Raw genomic sequence first — 20,512 nt, 5'->3', positions numbered from 1 at the left:
TGCAGAAATGACCAGGAAACTGGGTTTTTAATGAAGAAGCTGTGATGCCTGTGGACACTGTACACACATAGAAGGGGTGTGGCACAGGGCTGGAGGAAAGGTGTTCTCACTCCCTCCTCCTCCTCCTCCACTTGTTACACCACGGGGTGGCTGAGAAGCCCCAGGTGCCTCATGGGTGGGTGGAAGCCCACCCTGCCAGGGTGAGGTCTTCAGACACTCGCGTTTTTCCTGCCTCTTGGATATCTGTTTAATCCCAGTTCCAGAGGAGGGCATGCAGGCTGGAGGGAAGAAGTGGGGGAGAGGTGGGAAGGGATGCTCCGGACACAGGCAGAGAGGTGAGTGAGCTGGGTTGGAGAAGAAGCATGAAGCAGGAGCTCAGAGCGCAGCACAGCAAGCTGGCCTGTAGGGACAAAGAGGCAAAGCCATCAGTTCCCAGGGACCTGTGTGCAGCGCATAAACCCCTGACTCACCTACAGCACATGCAGTCCCCAGGGCTTCTCAGCCCTAGCGCACCCCTGACTGGATCTTCATTCATAAGGGCTCCTACAAAACCTCAGCTTCTCGGCCCTCGGGCACAGTTCCTCCCCTTTTGGGACCCGTCACACCGCTCCTCCACACTGGCCCTCAGCTCTTACCTAGCCTTGCCATACTACTCTGTGGCTGGTTAATTCCCACCTCCATGCTTCTGTTGCACCATCAGCCCTTCAACGTGCCCTTCCCTTTATCAGCTAACATTCGCCCATCACGTCCTCAGAGAGCTCCTCCTCTCCAGAAAGCCTGCTCTGACCGGTGCTGTCTGGTGGATGCCTGCCCTATTGCACATTCTCTCAGCACTTCCGAAGAGGATTTTACGTGGCCTGATTTCCTTGCTTTGCCCAGTTTCTCCAGCTATTTCATCAGATGGTGGGAAGTCTTAGCTTCCGTGAGTGGTAGCTCCTTGGGAACAGGTACTGTGAGTGCTGGGTACTTCGCAGGGAGCACAAATAAAGGACATCGCCAGGAGGTATTTAAAAGTGCATAGATTCTCAGAAAGTCAGAGATGAAGGGATCCCAGGGATCCTCTAACCTAGTAGTTCTCAAACTCTCATGTGCATCAGAATCACCTAGAAGGCTGGCCTCACCCCAGAGTTTCCAATTTAGTGGATCTGGGGTGGGGGCTGATCATTTGCATCCCAGGTGATGTAGATGCTGCTGGTCCCAGGACCACACTTGGAGAGCCACTGACTTGATACAGCCCCCAATTTCATAGATAATGGGAACAAAAAGGGCCGCCAAACAGAAATGACATGCCCAAGTATCTGAGCCCAGGAGAGCCAACTCAAATCAGTCTCATCGGTGCCTTTGTCTCTGCACCACACTGAGTACAACCCGCCCGCCCATTGTGGACTCCCTCATTATCCTTAGACTCTGATGGACCCCAGAGAAGGGAGCTGGTCTCTAGGTACCTCTACTGTGAGGTCGGAGACTTGGCGGCATCAAACATCTTCTTCCGGCCTTCCATGCCAGACATGGCCTCCACGTTCTTCCTCCAGTCACCCACCTCCACAGGCCGCTCCTGTGGACAAGGGGCGCACACATCAGGGACTTACCAGGCTGGACGGCCCCCCAGCTCAGGAGAAGCTGGGTGATAGAAAACCAGTCTCCTCGAATGATAAGAAATCCTGACGCCCCTCCCCAGCTGGTAAGGTCCTAGGACTCAGCCAGGCAGGTGGACACGGGCCAAGCCGAGGCCCCACAGGAAAAAGGAAGCTGTGTGGCTTGGGAGCACTGGGTGATAGTGGCAGCTATGGGGCTAGTCCCCACCTCAGTGCACCTCAGCAAAACCTCCTCCAAGGCTCCATGCCGCCCTCCTGGTCTGGCACTTAGCAGGCTCAAGGTCACCTCTTCCAAGAAGCCTTCCCCTGCGAATGCGGCTGCTTTTCCATTTCCTCAGTATACTGTCCGGCTTAACTCTTCTCCTCTGAAGCTTCTTGGGCCAGAGACGATGTTCCTTCATCCCTGTTCCTTACAGAGCCTATCAATTTGGGGCACATATACTGCGAATTCAACCAACTTTGAATAATTTGTTGCTGGGTGGTTGAACTCAGTTCTCTAATGCCTGTGCTCGTGTGTGGCTATAACCAAGATGAGCTGCTGTCTCCTTTCCCTGTGGTGACCAGGCAGTCATCTCCACCATTACCCTAAATCTCCACATTATCTTCACACTGGGAACAAGATTTTTACTTCGTTTCTCAGTCTGGGGTCTAGCTTTCTTTATGTCCTAGTTTCTTCGTCAGACTGGGAAGAGCCTGAAGGAAGGGAGCAAATCTTCTTTCTTTCTTCTCACACTGGTCTCCCAAAGCATTCTAGAACATTCTGTCTGTCAAGCTGACTGATCTCCAACAGGAGCTCCTGGGCCCACCTGAGGCCATGTGAGGGGTTGACAAGGGGAAAGCTGGCAGGGCAGAGGGTGGAAGGTTCTGAGGAAAGGGACCCCACCTTCTCTGTGTCTTCCTTCTTCACAGACTTGAGGTTGGCCCGCAGATCCATGGACACCTTGTGCTTGGAGCCCAGCAGGGCCCGGAGCATGGCGTCAGCCGAGACACGGACCCGACGCAGGGGCGGGCGCTTGAACTTCCCACGGAGGTCCATCACCTTCAGCTTCAGGTCCTTAATCTGCAGGTGAGAAGGGCCCAGGGCTCACTGGAGAGGGAGCTAGCCACAGGGCACCCTTCCTGAGGACCTCAGACTGCTAGGGTTCCAGCCAGAGATACACCTTAAATTGTCCACCCTTGAAGCCAGATCTATCAGCAGTCACCAACCTTTTTGTCACCAGGGACCGGTTTTGTGGAAGACACTTTTTCCACGGAGAGGTGGTGGGGTGGTTTCAGGATGAAACTGTTCCACCTCGGACCATCAGGCATGAGTTTGATTCTCATAAGGAGCGTGCAACCTAGATCCCTCGCATGCACAGTTCACAATAGGGTTCACACTCCTGTGAGAATCTAATGCCACCGCTGATCTGACAGGAGGCAGAGCTCAGGCGGGAATGCTCACTTGCCCACTGCTCACCTCCTGCTGTGTGGCCCAGTTCCTAACAGGCCACGGACAGGTACTGGTCCACAGCCCAAGAGCTGGAGATCCCTGCTCTAGGACAGTCAGACCCACCCATCCCTTTGCAAATAACCACTGCACATTTGCTGATAAACGGATGGTTAAGTGGACAGATAAAGTCTATTAGCCATTGCTAACACTGTAGCCTTGAATAAAAGGGGCGGCTCCACCAGACTGAGACTTGTCTGGGTTGGAAGCCCTATTTGGAGTGCAGGCCTGCTTCCTCTTGTTCCTGCAGCCTCACCCCTGCTTCTAACTTATTCCTCCCCAGTAAGCCTTCAAAGCAGCTCACAGCCTTGGTCCAGCAGGGTGATAAACTTCCAGGTCTTAGAACCCTAGAGGAATTTCCAGGGTGTGATCTCTAGAGGGAATTCTTACGAGCGTGGTGACCCCACATATCATTCCTGGTGGGCAGAGTGGGAAGGAGGGAAGTGGCTTGTGCTCCCTCCCTGCCCCCTCCTCACTGCTTGGACAAATGCCGCAAAGGAGCCCTGTCCTTCCCCGCTCTTCCCCTCCCCACTGGAGCAGAGTCTGGATGGAGCTAATCCTCCCACACCCCATGCTAAGGGAGCACAGAGCACCGGAGTGGAAGCCAGTGACCAGCACTGGTCCCAGGACCACCACCGTGCAACCTAGGACAAGTCCTTGGCCTCTCTGATCCTGAGTATTGTCCTCTGCAAGGTGCAGATAATAGCCCCTACTTCATCCACAGGCCTCTAGGGAGCATCAAAGGCTATAACGCACATGAAAGCACTTCATAAAGGTAAGACGTTATTAACAGGCATATGATTAATTGTGTGGGTGGATAAAGAGAGCAGCTTCTGTTAGGCTGATGAGCCCACATGGCAGGTAGCGAGGAAGTTTGTACTTTTCATGTGTGATTATCCACTCTGCCCATCTCCAGCCCTATGGGGCTAGGGCGGAGAAACCAAACCTTCCTGCTTAAGTGGCCCCTTCCCAGGCCCTGTGGAAGGAGGGGACCTCCCATGGCTGCTGCATCCATGCCCACGCCCCTGCCCAACCCATTATGGCCATGCCCCTTCCCTTCCTTAGCCTCACCTCCCTGGTGTTGTGGAGGCATTTGGCCTCAATGTCGTATCGCTCCTCATCCACCACCTCCACCTTGGCATGCAGCTCCCGGCACAGGTCCTGGGGGCCGCAGATGGATCATGCACGTGTGAAGAAGAGGGGAACAGAGACATCAGTTTCCAGCCCTTGACCCTCTCCCCAGCCCCTTTGCAAGACCTGGGATCCAGAGAGGAGCTGACAGTCTCCTCCACTCTGAGGCTCGTGACGGGCAATAGCTCAAAGGGTATGCCCTCTGTTCTCTTGTCTGAATGTCATGATTTCTTAAAAAATAGTATTCCTTCACTTGAACCCAGGAGGCGGAGGTTGCAGTGAGCTGAGATCACACCACTGCACTCCAGCCTGGTGACAGAGCAAGACTCCGTCTCAAAAAACAAACAAACAAACAACAACAACAAAAAAAACTAGTATTCTCGGCCGTGCACGGTGGCTCATCCCTGTAATCCCAGCACTTTGGGAGGCCAAGGTGGGTGGATCACCTGAGGTCAGGAGTTCAAGACCAGCCTGACCAATATGGTGAAACCCTGTCTCTACTAAAAACACAAAAATTAGCCAGCCATGGTGGTGTGCACCTGTAGTCCTAGCTACTTAGGAGATTGAGACAGGAGAGTCACTTGAACCTGGGACGCAGAGGTTGCAGTGAGCCAAGATCATGCCACTGCACTCCAGCCTCAGCAACAGAGTGAGACTCTGTCTCAAAAAAAAAAAAAGTATTCTTTCATCATGGCTCATTGCAGCCTCAACCTCCTGGGCTCAAGTGACCCTCCCATCTCATTTTTTAAAATTTTGTATAGAGACAAGGTGTCACACTACGTTGCCCAGGCTGGTCTCGAACTCCTGGGTTCAAGTGATCCTCCTGCCTCAGCTTCTCAAGATGCTGGGATTACAGGCATGAGCCACTGTGACCAGCAAAATAAAATAGTGTTCTTATGATAAAAGTAATGCGTTAATTTTAGACATTTTGAAAACTATGTATTAAACAAAAATAATAAAAGGTGAAATACCTAGTGATGCCACCACCCAGGGAACTTAGTAACATTTTGACATATTTCCTTCCAGTCTCTTTTCTCTATAATCACTGGCATTTAAACAATTTACCAGTGTTCTGAAAACATTAAAGACCAAACTCTAGGAAAGGATAGACAAGTCCTTGGAGAAGTGGGGCTTCTCTCAACCCCGGCCGCCTCCGCACTCCATGCCACCACACTGGCTGATTGTGAAGCTGGGCCACCCAGCCCAGGCAAGTCACGCCTCCCCTCTGAGGCTCAGTTCAGTGCCCGTAAAATGGAATCTAATGTTCCCACCTCATAGGTGGTTGTGAAGATTAAATGAGACCATGTAAGGGAGGAGTGCCCTGTAAATTATGGAGCCTTGAGCTGGTGTTAGTTCAGGCTCCTGCCGCCTGGTCCTTGGAGCCACCCACACAGCGCCTCCAGCCCCGCCCTGCCCCGCCCCACCTGCCGGGCTCACCTGCAGGGCGCTGAGGGACAGGCCACGGGTCTGCAGTGTGGGGATGCGCTCTGCCAGGTAGCGCACCTTCTCAGCCTCGCGCTCCTCGTGCTCCTGCTCCCAGCATTCCTTGGCCTTGGCCAGCATCAGGCTCTGGACAGGACAAACCTGCTGAGCTGGGGGCCTCACATCTCCCATCCGGCATCAGGGAATGAGGGGAGGGCAGCCACAGCCTGGGCCAACTCTGAGACCACTGTCCAGTGTAGAAGTGTATGCAGCAGCCATGGACAGGCCATGCATGAGGGTACACCAAGTGGCTGCACACAATGTTCCTCAAGCCCTGGAACTTGCTTTCCCCGGACAGTCTTCCTCTTACCCACTTACTGTCTGTTTTGACCCACAAAGCTCCAAAGAGAGAAACACATATGAAAATAAAGGAAGTCCCTCTGCCTGCACGAGTAGCTTCCCACTCTGAAGCTGGTCACCACCTACTCTAGGGACCACAGGCGGGTGCCAGAATCCATACTTGAGGATCCCACCTACTGACCACCTGAGCCTGGCACTGGCTCCAGCAATGCTGGACTCCTTCTGCCCCTCATCATCCTCACTCTGGCCTCCTTCCTTTCTCCTTTCCATAACCCTCCACATCCCTTCACAGTCTGCTCTGCTGCCCCTCTGCCTCCCACTAGGCATCCCCCTGCAGCCAGCCCCCAGCCTCACCTTCAGCAAGAGTTTGCGGGAGGCAGTGATCTTGGGTTTTCTCTGTGGGCAAGAAGAGAGAGAGACAGGTGGTGAGGCAGAGGCTGCAGAACTGGAATTCTGGTCTAGGACAAGACAAGTGCCAGCCAGGGTTCTCTATCTTTATCCAGAATCCTCTGATCACCTTACAGTGCCTTAAATGCTCATCTCTGTGATTTAACCTCTGCAGTTCAGAGAAGGCTGCAGTCAGCTACCTTGACCTAGGGGCAGAAGCCTTAACTTCCCACTCTGATTCTGCTGCTGCTGAAATCTTGTAAGATACTATGAGGGCCACATGGCTTCTACAGGTACCTCCTTCCTCATCTGTAAATAAGGATATTAGGACCCTCCGCCCTTACTTAGTTCACAGAGTTATTGCAGATGAAATGAGATCATGGATGTGCAAATCCTTTGAAAATCGTAAAAGCTATGTATGTTTTCACACTCCAGGTAGCAATACAGCAAATACCTTGATGATCTCTCATGCTGCATAAATAAGCTGTGAATTTCCCAAACAAATGAAACGTATCTATGCAGACCTCAAAACTTTTAAAAATGTTAACACCACCCATACAAATCTTTCTAAGATATAAAACCACTGTTTTATCTTCTTATCAAAGATCCTAAACATGTTCTTGCTTACTAGTCCTAGCCCTGTGACAGTGGTCCCTCGGGTTGGCAAAGGTGAGTAGGGCTGCTTGGCCCCCAACTAATGAGACTGTGATGCCTTTCGAGCACTAGTGTATCTTCTGGGCCATAGGCGGTCACTTCTCATTGCCAGCAGGAAGCATCCTACCTAGACTTAATGTGCTGCGAGCTGGGAGAGCATGGTCTCAAATGTTATTCCAGGGTGCAAAGTAGAAGTGATTAGGCTTTGAGAGGGAAGTTCTCATGAGAGACAATGGATGAATTTCAGCAAATGGAATGTGTAACTTCTATTCTGACTGTTCAGAGTGGTTGGTTTGTCTTTTCCTCTCCTAAAGATTTTTGTTACATTTCAGATAAGTGCGATTTCAAAAGAAAGAGCCTATGATATGACTCTAAGCATTACTACCATGGTTTACACACTGTAATGTATACATGGCAAATGTTTGACTGCGATCTTGTTTCCCCACCACTTGGTGAGCCAATGGCCACCTCATTTGACCATCAGTCAGTGAAGACTCACTTTAATACGAGCCTCAGCAAAACTTAAAAATTCATATGAATGTTGAAAAGTAACATGTTCAATTCTTACTGAGAATCTCTGTGCCAAATGTCCCCTCTGTCAATACTGCTAATTCTCACTATTGCCATCCCTGGGCCCACATCCCTATCCCTGCCATCCCCATCCTTGGACTGTACATAGGTTGTGATCTCAGTGGCCTGGTAAGTCTGAAGTGTATAGAATGGCCAGTGTCAGGGTTTTCTAACACCTGAGGGATTTAAGGACATCTCTTTGCTCCTCGCTCAATGTTCAGCCATTGGGCAAGGGTGGAATAACCCAATGACTATCCCTTACCCTTCCAATATAGCTTTGCACAGGATCAGCTCTGCACGCAATAGGATGGTCCCCCCAGGACTGGACCAGCTCTCAGACTGGGTGAGGAAGAGCTTGTGCTCAGCAAGGATGCAGAGTCACACCCAACCCTGCTGCAATACCAGTCCTTCCAGTGACATGGTACACTGGCACAGCAACTCCCTGGACACTAGGAAGCCCCACATCCAGAATCTTCGCCTGACATTTCCATCTCCTGGGAATTTGTTCAGCCACTAAATACCCTACACCCCCTGGACTCCCACCAGGCCTTAACACAAGCTCTCCCCTCTCCTCAGATGCCAACCCCACCTTCCCACCTTTACCAGTTGTTAGAGTCAACCAAGACAGAGATACCCCAAATATCACTTACCTCGCTTCAGGCATCCATCACAGGAAGGACAGGGAAAGAGCAGAACACAGAGTGAGTATGAACAATGAGGATTACATGTGCAGCCACAGAACCTCACAGACCAGCTTGCGGGAGGAGGGGGCTGGTGACAACAGTGAGCCAGAAAGTCATCAGGCATCAGGCAAGGGGAGCGGTTTGAGGTTCCGGCAGAATAGAATAAAAACCCAGTAGCCCTTTGAACTACGGGGCATTCTTATTGGGAGGTACTGGGCATCGTAAGTTGGGGACAAGTGGTGGAAGGGGAGGGAAGCCTTAGCGTAGGGTTCCAGTAACATGAAAGCATCCATCCATGGGCATGTGGGTAAATTCCCAAAGCTTTGTTCACCTACTGCGCCAGTGTTAAGTGGTGGCCTGGTACATGCAATTCATGTGATAGATCAAGACACGAAAACTCTGAGGCACAGGCCAAAAAGCACTCCCAGGGCAACCTGGGAGTGAGTTCTGCTCAATGGCTGGGAGGACACAGGCAGCACGGGGGAAACCATCAAGTGCTGTCCCTGTTTGAGGACCTGGTCTCTTAGGGAAAAGCTTTGGGAGTTGAAAACATGGTGCCTGCACTGTGGGGCTGAAGTCTGTGGCAAAGGGACTTGCCTTCCTGGGGCCCCAGATGGCGGTGAGACTACTTACACTTCCGGCATGGTGGCAGTGGGACAGCACCTAGGGGGCACAGAGGAATCATTCATGAGGGAAAGTGGAAACCCCTGCCCCCGCCCAGCTGGGCCTTGGGAGCTCAGCCTAGGAGACAGAGTCAGAACACAAAAGGAAGAAATCAGACACATTGGATTCCAGCAGGTCGAGATGGGACAGGGTTGCAGGGCAGGGGTCAGCCAACTACAGCCCATAAGCCTAACCTGGCCCCCAGCCTGTTTTTACTTAAAGAATTTAAGCTTTTTTTTTTTTTTTTTTTTTTTAAGAATTTGCAACAGAAATCCTATGTGAGCTACAAAGCTATCTGGCCCTTTCCAGATAAAGCTTGCCAATCCCGGTGGAGAACAGAATGGAGTCCGTAGGAAATATGTTTGGAAAGTGAGAGCAGCTGGGCGCAGTGGCTCATGCCTGTAATCCCAGCACTTTGGGAGGCCAAGGCGGGCAGATCACAAGGTCAGGAGTTCAAGACCAGTCTGGCCAATATGGTGAAACCCCGTCTCTACTAATAATACAAAAATTAGCCAGCATGGTGGTGCACACCTGTAGTCCCAGCTACTCGGGAGGCTGAGGCAGAAGAATTGCTTGAACCCAGGAGGCAGAGGTTGCAGTGAGCCGAGATCACGCCACTGCACTCCAGCCTGGGTGACAGAATGAGTCTCCTTCTCAAAAAAAAAAAAATAATAATAAGTGAGAGCGTAGCTCACTCATGAGGGCCTTGATGCACAGGCTGAGTTTAGACTTTATCCTGTGGAATAAGGGTGGTCACTGAAGGGCTCAGAGAGAGGAAGGCCTAGAAAGTGAATGAGCAGCGTGGATGTTGGAAAACGGGTAGCTGCCACATGGCACAACTCCATCCACAGATGGCAATGCAACTGGCACCCCCAGGGTGGAGCAGTGGGAGGCCCTGAGTGGGAGAGGATAAGCTGCGAGGCAGGGGAAATCCTGTGTTCACCTAGTCTGTCTTTCCCCTCTCTGGGTTGGTTTTCCTCTCGGCAAAATTAGGGGTTAAATCAGTGGGTTTCTTCTTGATGTTTATTATTAATTAATATTAATTAATTAAAATAATATTTAATTAATATTATTTGGTTGAATCCTTTGTTCTAACCAAATCGTACTTGGAAGTAAAAGAAATTCAATCAGTAAAAGCAAAACGGCATTCTATCGGAAGGTGGAGGGTGGGAGGAGGGAGAGGATCAGGAAAAATAACTAATGGGTACGTCTCTCATACCTGAGTGTTGAAATAATTGATACAACAAACCTCCATGACACATGTTTACCTGGGTAACGAACCTGCACATCGTGCACATGTACCCCTGAACTTAAAATAAAGGTCAAACAAACAAAAAGAGCCAAATGGCACTGGTTGAAGGGGGCTGCCATAGCAGCCCTGTGGTCTTCTGTGAGGACACTTGGCTGTGGAATACAGTTTGAAGCCCCCTGACCTGGTGATCCTGGGGCCCAGGCCAAAGAGGGGGTCCGTGAGGCTGCAGAGGGAGATGTTCCAAAACCAGACATAATTCACTATCTTGCCTGGGCCTAGACACAGAGCATTCCAATGCAGGGGAAGGGAGGGACTGTGCAAAAGCTCAGGGAAAGGAAGGGGACAGCTGAGGTGGAGAGCAGGTGTGCAGCGGTGCACAGAAGCCCTGAGCCAGGCTGTGAAATGAAGGATGGGAGGGAGAGCCTAGTGTGTGTGGAGCGGGCAGGCATGGAGCTCGGGGGCAGGAGTTTGGACTTGGTTCAAGAACCTGGTTGGGGGGTCTGGGAAGTGGGAATTAAAAGACACTTGTAAAGTGCCTGCCAATAATTGTATCCCAGAGCCACCCCTTCCTCTGCCCTAATTCTCTCCTTTCCCTTTGTACCCATGAAGCTCTGTCCCCACCCCAGTGAACACAGCTTTGGCGACCTCCCCTGAATCTCCCAACAGGTCAGAAAGCCTTCTGGGCCTTCCTCCACCTCTGCCTCTGCCACCAGGGGAGGGTAAGGCTGGGGTGGAGGAGGTGGAGGGGTAGTGTGACCCCAGAGTCTCAGCTGTCATGCCGGGGCACAGAGGGAGGGGTATGGAGACAATCCATGAATTCCTGAGATGCTTGGCTGGAATTAGATTTTATAGGCAGCTGCTTATTCTGAGGGCTCTGCTTCTCCAAAGACACTGAGGAAGTCCAAAGGAAACACCAGCTGGCGAAGAGCCACCTCCAGGCCCATCTGTCCATCATCAGCCTCCAGGAATGCCAGTGTCCAGAGGGCACCAGGTCTGCGTCTGTCTCCCTGGGATGTGCCTTTTCTTTGGTGGGCATTTGGCAGTGATCGTGCCTCCCTGTCTCCCTCAGAGAGCCAACTGTCCCCAGTGTGGGGCCCTACCTTCCAAGGCCAGTTTACACCTCCTGCCAAGCTCTGACAAATGCCAGACCAAGGGGTCCCACGTCAGGCAAGAGGCCTCAGCCTGTGCTCTGACACCCACCAGACGGGGGCCCTTGCCAGGCTCTGTGGAAGACAAGCAAGGACTGATAAGTCGGGATGAAGATAGCAGCCACTGGAAGGCAAGGAGAGCCAGGATTCCATCTCCTCCACAAGTAGCCAGCAAGGAGATAATGAGAAAATCCTCCACCCGAGGGAGGGAGCAAAGAGTCTCTGGTGGTTGCCTCAGAGCTGGGCTTTCCCTTCCTTGAGGCTTTGCAGCGTGGAAGGGACTATCAGCTAGACTATGAGATTGAGTCTGTGTGTGTAAATGTGTGTAAGTGACTGTGTGTGAGAGTGTGTGTGTGAGAGAGAGAATGTATGTGTAGGGGAAAGAACTGATCTCTTTGCACACCCAATGATCACATCCACAAGTATCTAGTTAGGCTCATGCGCTTCCCCCTGCTCCCCGCCCCCTGACCTTGGACCCCCATTCAAGGGCATCCCTGTCTTCCTTGACTGACGGTTAACACTACCAAGCCCATGGCGCTGGGCTGCCCCCATCTTGAGCTCTGAACAGCAAAGCCTAATCTCGGAGCTGCTGTGGGACTGTGACTCCCAAACCTGGTGGCAGGTGCTGCCTTCAGCCCCCACCTGAGTCAGGGACCGCCACACGCCCCCTGCCCCAAGCCTTGGGTTGCCCCGTAGATACTGCCCTGGCTTATGTGTTCACTGGCTCCTGTGCCCCAACCCAAAATGCCACCACCATTGCCTTCCTCCAAGAGGACCCCCAGTATCTACTGCTGCTCCTCAGAGCCAGGAGCTCCGAGCAGGAGCGGTCAAGAGGGGTTGCCGGTCTGCCCTCCCCTGCTCTTGTGCTACAGTACAGAGGGATGGGCAAAGGGAGCTAACAGCGTTGCTCAAAGACAAAGAACACAGAAGCAAGATGGTTTCCTTGGTCAGCAGGGAGCTCTGGCCCTGCCTTCTAGGCTCCCTGGGAGTCCTGTGTGCCAGGCACCCTCCTTCTCTTCCGCTGCAGGCATTGCTGACTTTGAGCACTCACCCGGCTCTCTGATCCCAGGGCCACCCCTTCCCCGGGGTGCGCTCTCCCTCCCACACCCTGCTGGGCATCCTGTGTGAAAACATCATCCCTTAGGCTCTGCCTTGGGGCTCCTGAGGAACCTCATGGAAGATTCTGCTCCTTGCTCGCAGCCTCCAAATGGCCAGGAAAAGTTTTCACCTCTCGCAACAGTTTTGCAGGAGAGATGCCATTCTGTGGGACAAAATGCTGTGGGAGTATTTTAGGAATGTTCTACCAACAAACCAACTGCACAGGCAAGAAACGGTTTTCTCCAGCTCCAAGACCTCGCCTTCTCCTTAAACAAAAGCCCCAGGTTCTCTGCCTGGGATCAACCTACATCTGAAGTTCTGGGCTGCAGACTCTTACCTTGTTCAGTCCTCGTGGAGCTGGGCTGGCCTGTGCCTCGCCGTAGACTGCAGACTGTGAGGGGCAGAGCCAAGGGGAGGCTATGAAAACTGTGTCCAGCAGCAACTGGCCGGTAAAAATAGAACAGACCCACTGCCCCCTCCTGCTGCCCCTCCTCCCTCCCACCCCTCCCACCACACACACACACACACACACACACACACACACACACACACACCTCCCAGGGCAGATGCGTGCTGCAATGCACACAACAGGCACATAGGCGGAAAGCCATGTGAGTTTGTGGCTCAGGAGCAGAGGCAAATTCTGTGCACACAGGTGCCACCAACTGAAAGAAACCAGCACCCACCTGGGGAGACTTGAGCTGCAGAAAGGGAAAGAATGAACAGCCAGACCACGTGTGGGGACTGAGCAGAGATGGGACCGGGAGGGGGAATGAGGGAGAGCAAAGGGCCACAGCGAAGGCCCAGAGGGGCAAGTAGCAGCTGGGGGAAGAGGACCATTGGGCTAACCCTGCATCTCTTATAAGGCAATATGGAAATGAGGCCCCCGAATCCATGCCCCAAAAGCCCAAGAGGGCTAAAGACTCAGCTTTCAGGGATTTTTCAGTGGCTCTGGTGCACGTGGGATAAGAGGGTGCCTGGCTGTGGGGAGTGATGTGAGCAGTGTTGCAGGCTGACCCCAGTGAGTGTTTCCAGGGCTGAGCAGAATGGCAGTGGCAGCAGGGCCCACCTTTACGCTCAGGGAGGTCTGAGGGTCTGCAGACACTCTGCATCCCCCTCCAGATGGGTTTCCTGGAGTCTAGATTTCCCAGGTTCCAAAAGACACCCGAGTCTCATGCCTGGAACTCAGTGAGACTAATTCACCTCTCCCCTGCCCTAATCTTCATCTCCAGCCAGAAGCTAACAGATCCCAGGGAACTGGAGCCACAGGGGCTGCACCTGTTTACTGGGTATTTTTAGGATGGTTGATGGACACATAATACCGACCCTATAGTCAGAGAAAGACAATGCCTGCTATGTTAATCCTGTGGCTATTATAGTCTGTCATCTCATGGGTTGGGGCAGGACACTGACCCTCTCAGAGGCCAGAGAGGCCTCTCAAGCAGGAGGTTAGGGAGCCCCAGCCATGCTCCCCATTTGGAGAGGGAGAGAGTAATGGGCAGGGGTGTCCTAAGGAGACACACCCCAGTGCCCACAGAGGTAAAGGCCCTGCCCTCTCTACACCGACATTCTGCTGCCTAATAGAGGTTGCTCTAATTCTGTTCTGGTCGGGTCAACTTTGAGAAGCCTCTATGCGAGAAGGCTGCCAGGGAGAAATGACAGGGTCTGGGGAGGCATAGGGGTTGGGGACATAGGATTCCAAGTGGAGAGGCTGGGATGGATAATGAAGGCGGGCTCCAGCCAAAAGGAGCAGCTAGAGGGGAGAAGGAATTTAGGGGCTTTGCAGATGAGCCTACTGGAGTTTATTGCCTTGGCTTATTGTAATTTATACAATAACTTTCCATTTATTTATTTACTTTTTGAGACAGAGTCTCGCTCTGTCACACAGGCTGGAGTACAGTAGCTCACTGGAACCTCTACCTCCCGGGTTCAAGTGATTCTCCTGCCTCAGCCTCCTGAGTAGCTGGGACTATAGGTGCGCCACCTTGCCTGGCTATTTTTTGTATTTTTAGTAGAGATGGGGTTTCGCCATGTTGGCCAGGCTGGTCTCAAACTCTTGGCCTTGAGCAATGCACCTGCCTCGGCCTCCCAAAGTGCTGGGATTACAAACATGAGCTACCATGACCAGCCTATACAATAACTTTCTTAAAAGGTCTTGATATCCTCAAAAAATGAATTCTCTGCATGAATTATCCTGCTTTTTGAAAAGGAAAAATAAAAGAGGATAGTTTGACAAATAGAAGAACAAAGCAGGGTGAACACAAGCCAAGAAAGTAGGTGGCCGGATGTCCGCAGTAAGACGTGGAGAACACAGCGCAGCCAGGGGCCCTCTCTGGGCGGGAGCCATGGAGAATCTTAGACTCGGAGTGATTCATCTTCACACTCTGTTGGGCAGCATGGGGCCAGGACCCCTCACCCCAGTGTCCCAATTCCATCCCCACCACCCCTGCACTCCACGTGGAATCCAGCCTCCAGCTCACCCTCTCAGATCCACCCTGACCTTCGGCCCCAGTTCACAAACTGACTTCTCTAGAGTCTCTCTCCTGCAGTCTCTCAAAGGTGGCCTTCAAAAGCAAGAATGCAGTGCCCTGTTGTCCTTGCCCCTGACCCCCATCTTCCTTCATGTATGGAGTGGGTGCAGAGCAGGCCCCAATGATTCAGGCCGCCCACACCCAGCTGAGGGGCCACCACTGGAGGTCTCAGCCCTGTGGCCCACTCGCTGCCCCAGCCAAGTGCGCCTCCACAGCCTTTCTCCTCCCCTCCTTGCCTAGAGAAAAGGTCACCCCTTCTCAGTGCACATCTGCCCTGGGGCCAGGCTTCCTATTCTCCCTGCAGAGCAGGCACAGCTGTCCCAGAGCTGAGGTTCTGTCTGACACAGATGCTCACTGGTCAGGGAGGACCCTTCCTAGACACAGAGCGAGTGCTCCTGGCCCTGGAGGGCCCCAGGCAGCACCCTTTGTGCTAGGCTGAATAACGGCCCCCATAGGTGCCCATGCCCTAATGCAAATGTGAATCTGTTACCTTATATGGCAAAGGGACTTTGCAGATGTGATTACATTAAGATACCTGAGATGGGGAGATTATCCTGGATTATCTTGGTGGGCCCAATGTAATCGCAAGTGTCCTTCTCAGCTGAGTGAGGCATGAGGAGCAGGGTTGAGAGAAGGAAATGTGATGAAGGAAGCAGACGTCAGAAAAGATGCTATGCTACTGGCCTTGATCATGGAGGGAGTCCATGAGCCAAGGAATGCAGGCAGCCTCTAGAAGCCAAAAAAGGCCAGGGAACAGCTTCTTCTCTAGAGCCTACAGGGGGAAGCAGGCCTCCCACCACTTTGCCTTGCAGCCCAGGGAGACTGACTTCAGACTTCTGCCCTCCTGAACTGTAAGATAATAAACTTGGGTTATTTGTGCTGACTTGTCACAGCAGCAATGAGAAACTAATACATTCTTCAGTGCCTTGATGGGCCCTAGACTTCATGGTTCCAGCTATGCTTGGGACTAGCCAGGAAAACGGTGAGCCTGGGAGGGTCAGTGAAACAAACCAGCCCAGGTTTCACAGGAAGGCAGCCCTGAGGAAGAGTGGGCCAGAATCCAGCCCAACCAGGGCCTGGCCTTCCGGAAAGCCAGTTCTGATCTTGCTGAGAGCATCGCAGAACACCAGAGCAGGAAGACTGTCCAGTCCAATCCATGTGCCTGTGAGGAAATCCAGGAGAGGCCACAGGGTGAGGGGTTAGGTCTCCTAACTCCCAGCCCAGTGCTCTGTCACGCCGCCCACAAAGCAGAGACACTTCCCTAACCTTAACTTTAGCCCAATTCTAATCCTAACACTAACCCTCCTTTTAACCCCAATATAATCCCTGTCCCTGTCTTTATCCCTAACCTACTAGAACCTTCACCTTCTTGCTCTCTACTCTCTTGCTTGGTTTACTGAGGTGGCCGCTTGCCCTCTCAATCCATTCTGCACACAACATGAAAAATGCTAAAACTGACCTTGTTCTAATTCCTAGTCCAGCTTCATCTCCAAGCCCTACTCTAGACCACATGAGTTTCCCCTCCTGGCATTGGCCCTAGCCTTATTGCAGGCCTTCTAGACACTAAGCTGAATTTAGGTTCACTGCAGAATTGATCCAGCTATGCAGCAGCTTCTCTGAACCTTGGCTTCCTCATTTGTAAAGTGGGTTAAGGGTGTGCAGGGACCTGAGGCTGAGCCTGGCTTCCATGGGGTCCCCCTCCCTGGGACAAGGCTGCTGGCTTTCCCTTAACCTCTTCTTAAAAATATTTTTTAATTTTTTATAGAGGTGGGGTCTCCTTATATTGCCCAGGTTGGTCTTGAACACCTGGGCACAAGCAATCCTCCTGCCTTGGCCTCCCAAAGTGCTGGGATTACAGGCATGAGCCACCATGTCTGGCCCCTTTATCCTCTTTTAAAGTCCAGGGAGAGGCTGAGGCAGCCTTGACCAGAATCCAGGCCTCAGGAGAATGGCCTCTGTGGTCAGTACCCTCTCAGATCTTCTGTGACTGCCCAGCTCAATGGAAATGGATGGAAGAATTGCCAGGAGAAGGAGTGAGAACCAGAGCTGGCCAGATCGCGGGAGGAAGGGGCAACTCCAGGAAAGGATGGTGAGATGGGTGTCGGTGAGAGGAGAAGGCCTGGAGGGGTTTCCAGCCTCCAGTGCCACTGGCTTCCAGTGTCGTCCTTGTCCCTCCCAGAGCTGGGGAGGCCACAGGGCAAGGGAAGGAAGTGTCTGGCCAGAAGAGCTAAGCCTTGTAAGGCCGTGGGTTGTGGAGTCAGGGCCTATCACCTCAGAGGCTGACACCTGTCAGCCCTGGCTGCCCTGGCTTGGTTTGGGAAGCACAGAAGCCCAAATTAGCAAGTGACAAAGCCCAGACCATCTGTCTTCCCAGCAGCCCCTCCTGACACGGGCTCTCCCGCCACTACTCAGGGGCATTCGCTTCAGTGACAGCCAACCTCACGCCCCTCCCCGCCTTCTCCACCCACCCCCTCTTAAGCCCATCGTGGGTCCAAGGCCAGCTTTCTGTGGCTGAGTTCTGAGAGGGGGCAGGGCTGGGAGCTGAGGGGACTAGAGCAGAAGGAACAAAGAAACCAAAAGCTGTCACCCCCAATTTTTCACCACAAATCAGCCTCACATGAAAGTTTGTGGCATTAGAGACATAGCATAGTGAGGTGAGTCAACACATGACTTTGGAAGTAGACGGCTCTGCCACTCACCAGGAACGCTCACTAGTGAAGCTTAGCAATGTATCCCTCTGAGCCTCCACTTCCTCATCCGTAAAATGGGGATAATAATGGTGCCCACCCGGGGGGTTGCTGTGAGGCTCCAATGAGGTGCTGTGTATAAAGGGCATTGCAAAGGCCTGGCACAAGGCAAATGCTGAACAAATGTTGGTTCTTAGTATATACCCCTCGAGGCCTCACACTAATGTTCTGAGGTAGGCACTATTACTTACCCTACTATACCCACGAGGAAACAGACTCACAGTGGCTCAGCAATCACCCAGGGTCCCACAGCAAGGACGAGGCAGAGCTGAGAGTTGCACCCAGCTCTCTGGTGCCGAAGTCCGTGCTCCCGCACATAGTAAGTGTTCAGTAAACAGGGGCCGTCGCTATGACTTTCATGTCCTCATCTTCGGCCAACACTGTGGTTCCCACAGAGAACTTGGAATGGACCAGTGTTGTGACCCCAAAGCTCTGTATAATTCATCCCAACATTAAACACAGTAAATGGGCTGAGCATGGTGGCTCGGGCCTGTAATCCCAGCACTTTGGGAGGCTGAGGCAGGCAGATGGCTTGGGCTCAGGAGTTTGAGACCAGACTGGGCAACATGGCAAAAGCCCTATCTCTACAAAGAATACAGAAATTAGCCGGGTGTGGTGGCGCAAGCCTGTGCTCCTGGCTACTCGGGAGGCTGAGGTGGGAGGATTGCTTGAGACCAGCAGGAGGTCAAGGCTACTATGAGCCGAGATCACGTGCCACTGTACTCCAGCCTGGGCGACAGAGTGAGACTCTGTCTCAAACAAAACAAAAAAAAAGCATAAGTGATGGTTTGAATGACTGATTCTTGATGTACCTAATTGTAAGAGGTTTGGCTGTGTAGTAACAAATAATATTAGCCACTCTTTTTAGCACTGAGACACCATGAGAGGAGGCTCTTCTTCCCCTCCAGGGAGGCCTGGGTGGGGCTAGAGATGGGGTGAGTGGAAGTGAAGGAGAGGCAGGGCAGAGGGAAGAGGCTGAGGGTCTTGTGAGTCCCTGCAGCTCCCAGCACTGGGCAGGTGGGGGTACATCTCTCACACTCTGCACCCTCCACGCACCTCCCCATGCCCCGACCCCCTCCCACACCCACCACCCTCTGCCAAACCCGTTGCTTCGCTTCTCTCTTGAACTACCTGCTCCTTGAGCTCAGCATTGCCACACCCTGAATTCTCTACTGGCCCATCTAGTTTCTCCCATCAGCCCAGTGCTAGAATGAAGGAGGAAGGCCCAAAGACCACCCTTCCTGTGGCAGGAAGCCCCAGGTTCCCCTTTTCTGTGCTGCCGCTGAGCCTCCACACCCTGAGTCCGGGACTGGCAGTGCCTTGACAGGTACCCTCAAAACAGGCTGCCTCTCCATGAATCCCCATAATAAGTCGGTGGGGCTGACCCTGTATGTCCAGGGACAGGGGGATGTGGAGGATAGTGATGGAGAGTGAGCTAGCAAATTAGGTGTAGACCCCTCCCTAGAAACTAATTATTTTCAAGCTGGCACAGGAGCAGTTAGCAACCCTGGGAACTAGGACACCAGGTTACTGTGTGTCTCTCCCAATTCTGCCCCACGCTACCCACCCACCAGGTTCCACCCAGCTCTCCTGCACAGGACTTTCTGTCTCCAATGCTTACTTGTTTCTAGGCATTGCCTCCCCTGTGTTTTTGGGTGCACAGTTCTACCTTCCCTCTGAAAAGGCTGTCCCCAGGGGCAGCTGATGGGGCTTCTCTCCTCCAACTGTTCGCTCTGGACCCAGCATGGTGTGCAGCAGAACAGGCCCCTGCCCACTCCCCCACCCACCCCCAATGGTTTTCAAACCCTTATAGAGCATCCAAATTTTGGGGAGGGCTTGTTAAAACACAGATTCTGGGCCTCACCTCCCCAAATTTCTGATTCACCAGGTCTGGGGTGAAGCCCAGAATTTTGCATTTCTAACAATTTCTCAGGTGGTACTTACGCTGCTGGCCTGTGGACCTCCCTTTAAGAACCACTTAGGCAGCTGAGACTTCAACAGCAAGTTTCCAAGATGCCACCCAAAGGAACAAGTGGTTCTGGAAAAGGGGAAAGTGGGAGCAAACTCTGGGAGTGACAGTGCTGGCAAGAAGGCTCAGGGTCCCAAAGGCGGTGGCAATGCAGCTAAGGTCAGACACATTCTGTGTGAAAAACATGGCAAAATCATGGCAGTCATGGAAAAGTTAAGTCTGGGATAAGATTCAATGAAGTGGCCTCACAATATAGTGAAGATAAAGCTAGGCAAGGGGGCAACTTGGGTTGGATGACCAGGGTCCATGGTGGGGTCGTTGAAGGAAGCAGCATTTGTCTTGCCTGTAAGTGGGATGGATAAGCCTGTATAACATCCACCAGTTAAGACAAACTTTGGATATCATATTATTATGGTTAAAGGAAGAAAATAAAATCATATGAAAGACTGAAAATAAAAAACACCTAAAAGCACCCCTTCTAGGCAGACACAACACTTTCGTGCTCACCCTCAGCGGGGCCCCCGAACTGGGCATGGGCAGCCCCGGCCCTGGTCCATCCCCCATGCTGCCCTCCCCACCCTATGCTTCAGACCCAGAGAACTCTGGAGCCCCCCAAACACTCTTTATCAGGCACCAACCCAGGCCCTGGGGTACAGTGATGAACCTTGTCTCCTGTCCCCACCACTGTCCTCAGCACAGTGCTGGCCTCATGGATGGTTTGGGCAGCTGGACACAGCCCCTCAACGTTCCTGATCCCCTCATACCATGCTCACTCCATTCCCATCTTCCCATGCAGCAGATGGCGAGGGACAGAAA

General features: G+C 52.5%; 1 protein-coding gene and 1 pseudogene across 3 annotated transcripts; one reads left to right on the top strand and one right to left on the bottom strand.

Moving 5' to 3' along the window:
* TNNI1 (troponin I1, slow skeletal type) lies at nucleotides 1-13,284 on the bottom strand. 3 transcript variants are annotated; one of them, XM_030818669.1, is made up of 10 exons: nucleotides 13,136-13,284; nucleotides 12,787-12,840; nucleotides 8,922-8,951; nucleotides 8,256-8,259; nucleotides 6,349-6,390; nucleotides 5,650-5,781; nucleotides 4,153-4,242; nucleotides 2,479-2,655; nucleotides 1,446-1,555; nucleotides 1-400 (listed from the first exon to the last, which is right to left on the bottom strand). In XM_030818669.1, exons 3-9 carry the CDS (start codon nucleotides 8,930-8,932, stop codon nucleotides 1,448-1,450), a joined length of 564 nt encoding a protein of 187 aa, XP_030674529.1. In that variant the 5' UTR covers nucleotides 8,933-8,951; nucleotides 12,787-12,840; nucleotides 13,136-13,284; the 3' UTR covers nucleotides 1-400; nucleotides 1,446-1,447. The 3 variants fall into 3 exon arrangements, with proteins under 3 accessions (XP_030674529.1, XP_003264590.1, XP_030674530.1); XM_003264542.3 differs by lacking the exon at nucleotides 13,136-13,284 and having other exon boundaries at nucleotides 12,787-12,893; XM_030818670.1 differs by lacking the exons at nucleotides 1-400; nucleotides 8,256-8,259; nucleotides 13,136-13,284 and having other exon boundaries at nucleotides 1,005-1,555; nucleotides 8,918-8,951; nucleotides 12,787-12,844.
* A 6,435-nt stretch (nucleotides 13,285-19,719) lies between these two features.
* Nucleotides 19,720-20,128, top strand: LOC115836627 (annotated as a pseudogene).
* Nucleotides 20,129-20,512: the final 384 nt, after the last annotated feature.

This window comes from Nomascus leucogenys, chromosome 9, assembly GCF_006542625.1.
Source record: "Nomascus leucogenys isolate Asia chromosome 9, Asia_NLE_v1, whole genome shotgun sequence".
NCBI lineage: Eukaryota > Metazoa > Chordata > Mammalia > Primates > Hylobatidae > Nomascus > Nomascus leucogenys.
Note: the sequence above shows the minus strand (reverse complement) of the source record. Positions and strands in the feature narration are given on the sequence as shown.

Coding starts and splice junctions, on each gene's coding strand:
- TNNI1 (XM_030818669.1), bottom strand. Junction 2,656..4,152: donor GCCTCCACAACACCAGGGAG/GTGAGGCTAAGG, acceptor TCTCACCTGCAG/ATTAAGGACCTGAAGCTGAA. Junction 1,556..2,478: donor AGAAGGAAGACACAGAGAAG/GTGGGGTCCCTT, acceptor CCTTGTCCACAG/GAGCGGCCTGTGGAGGTGGG.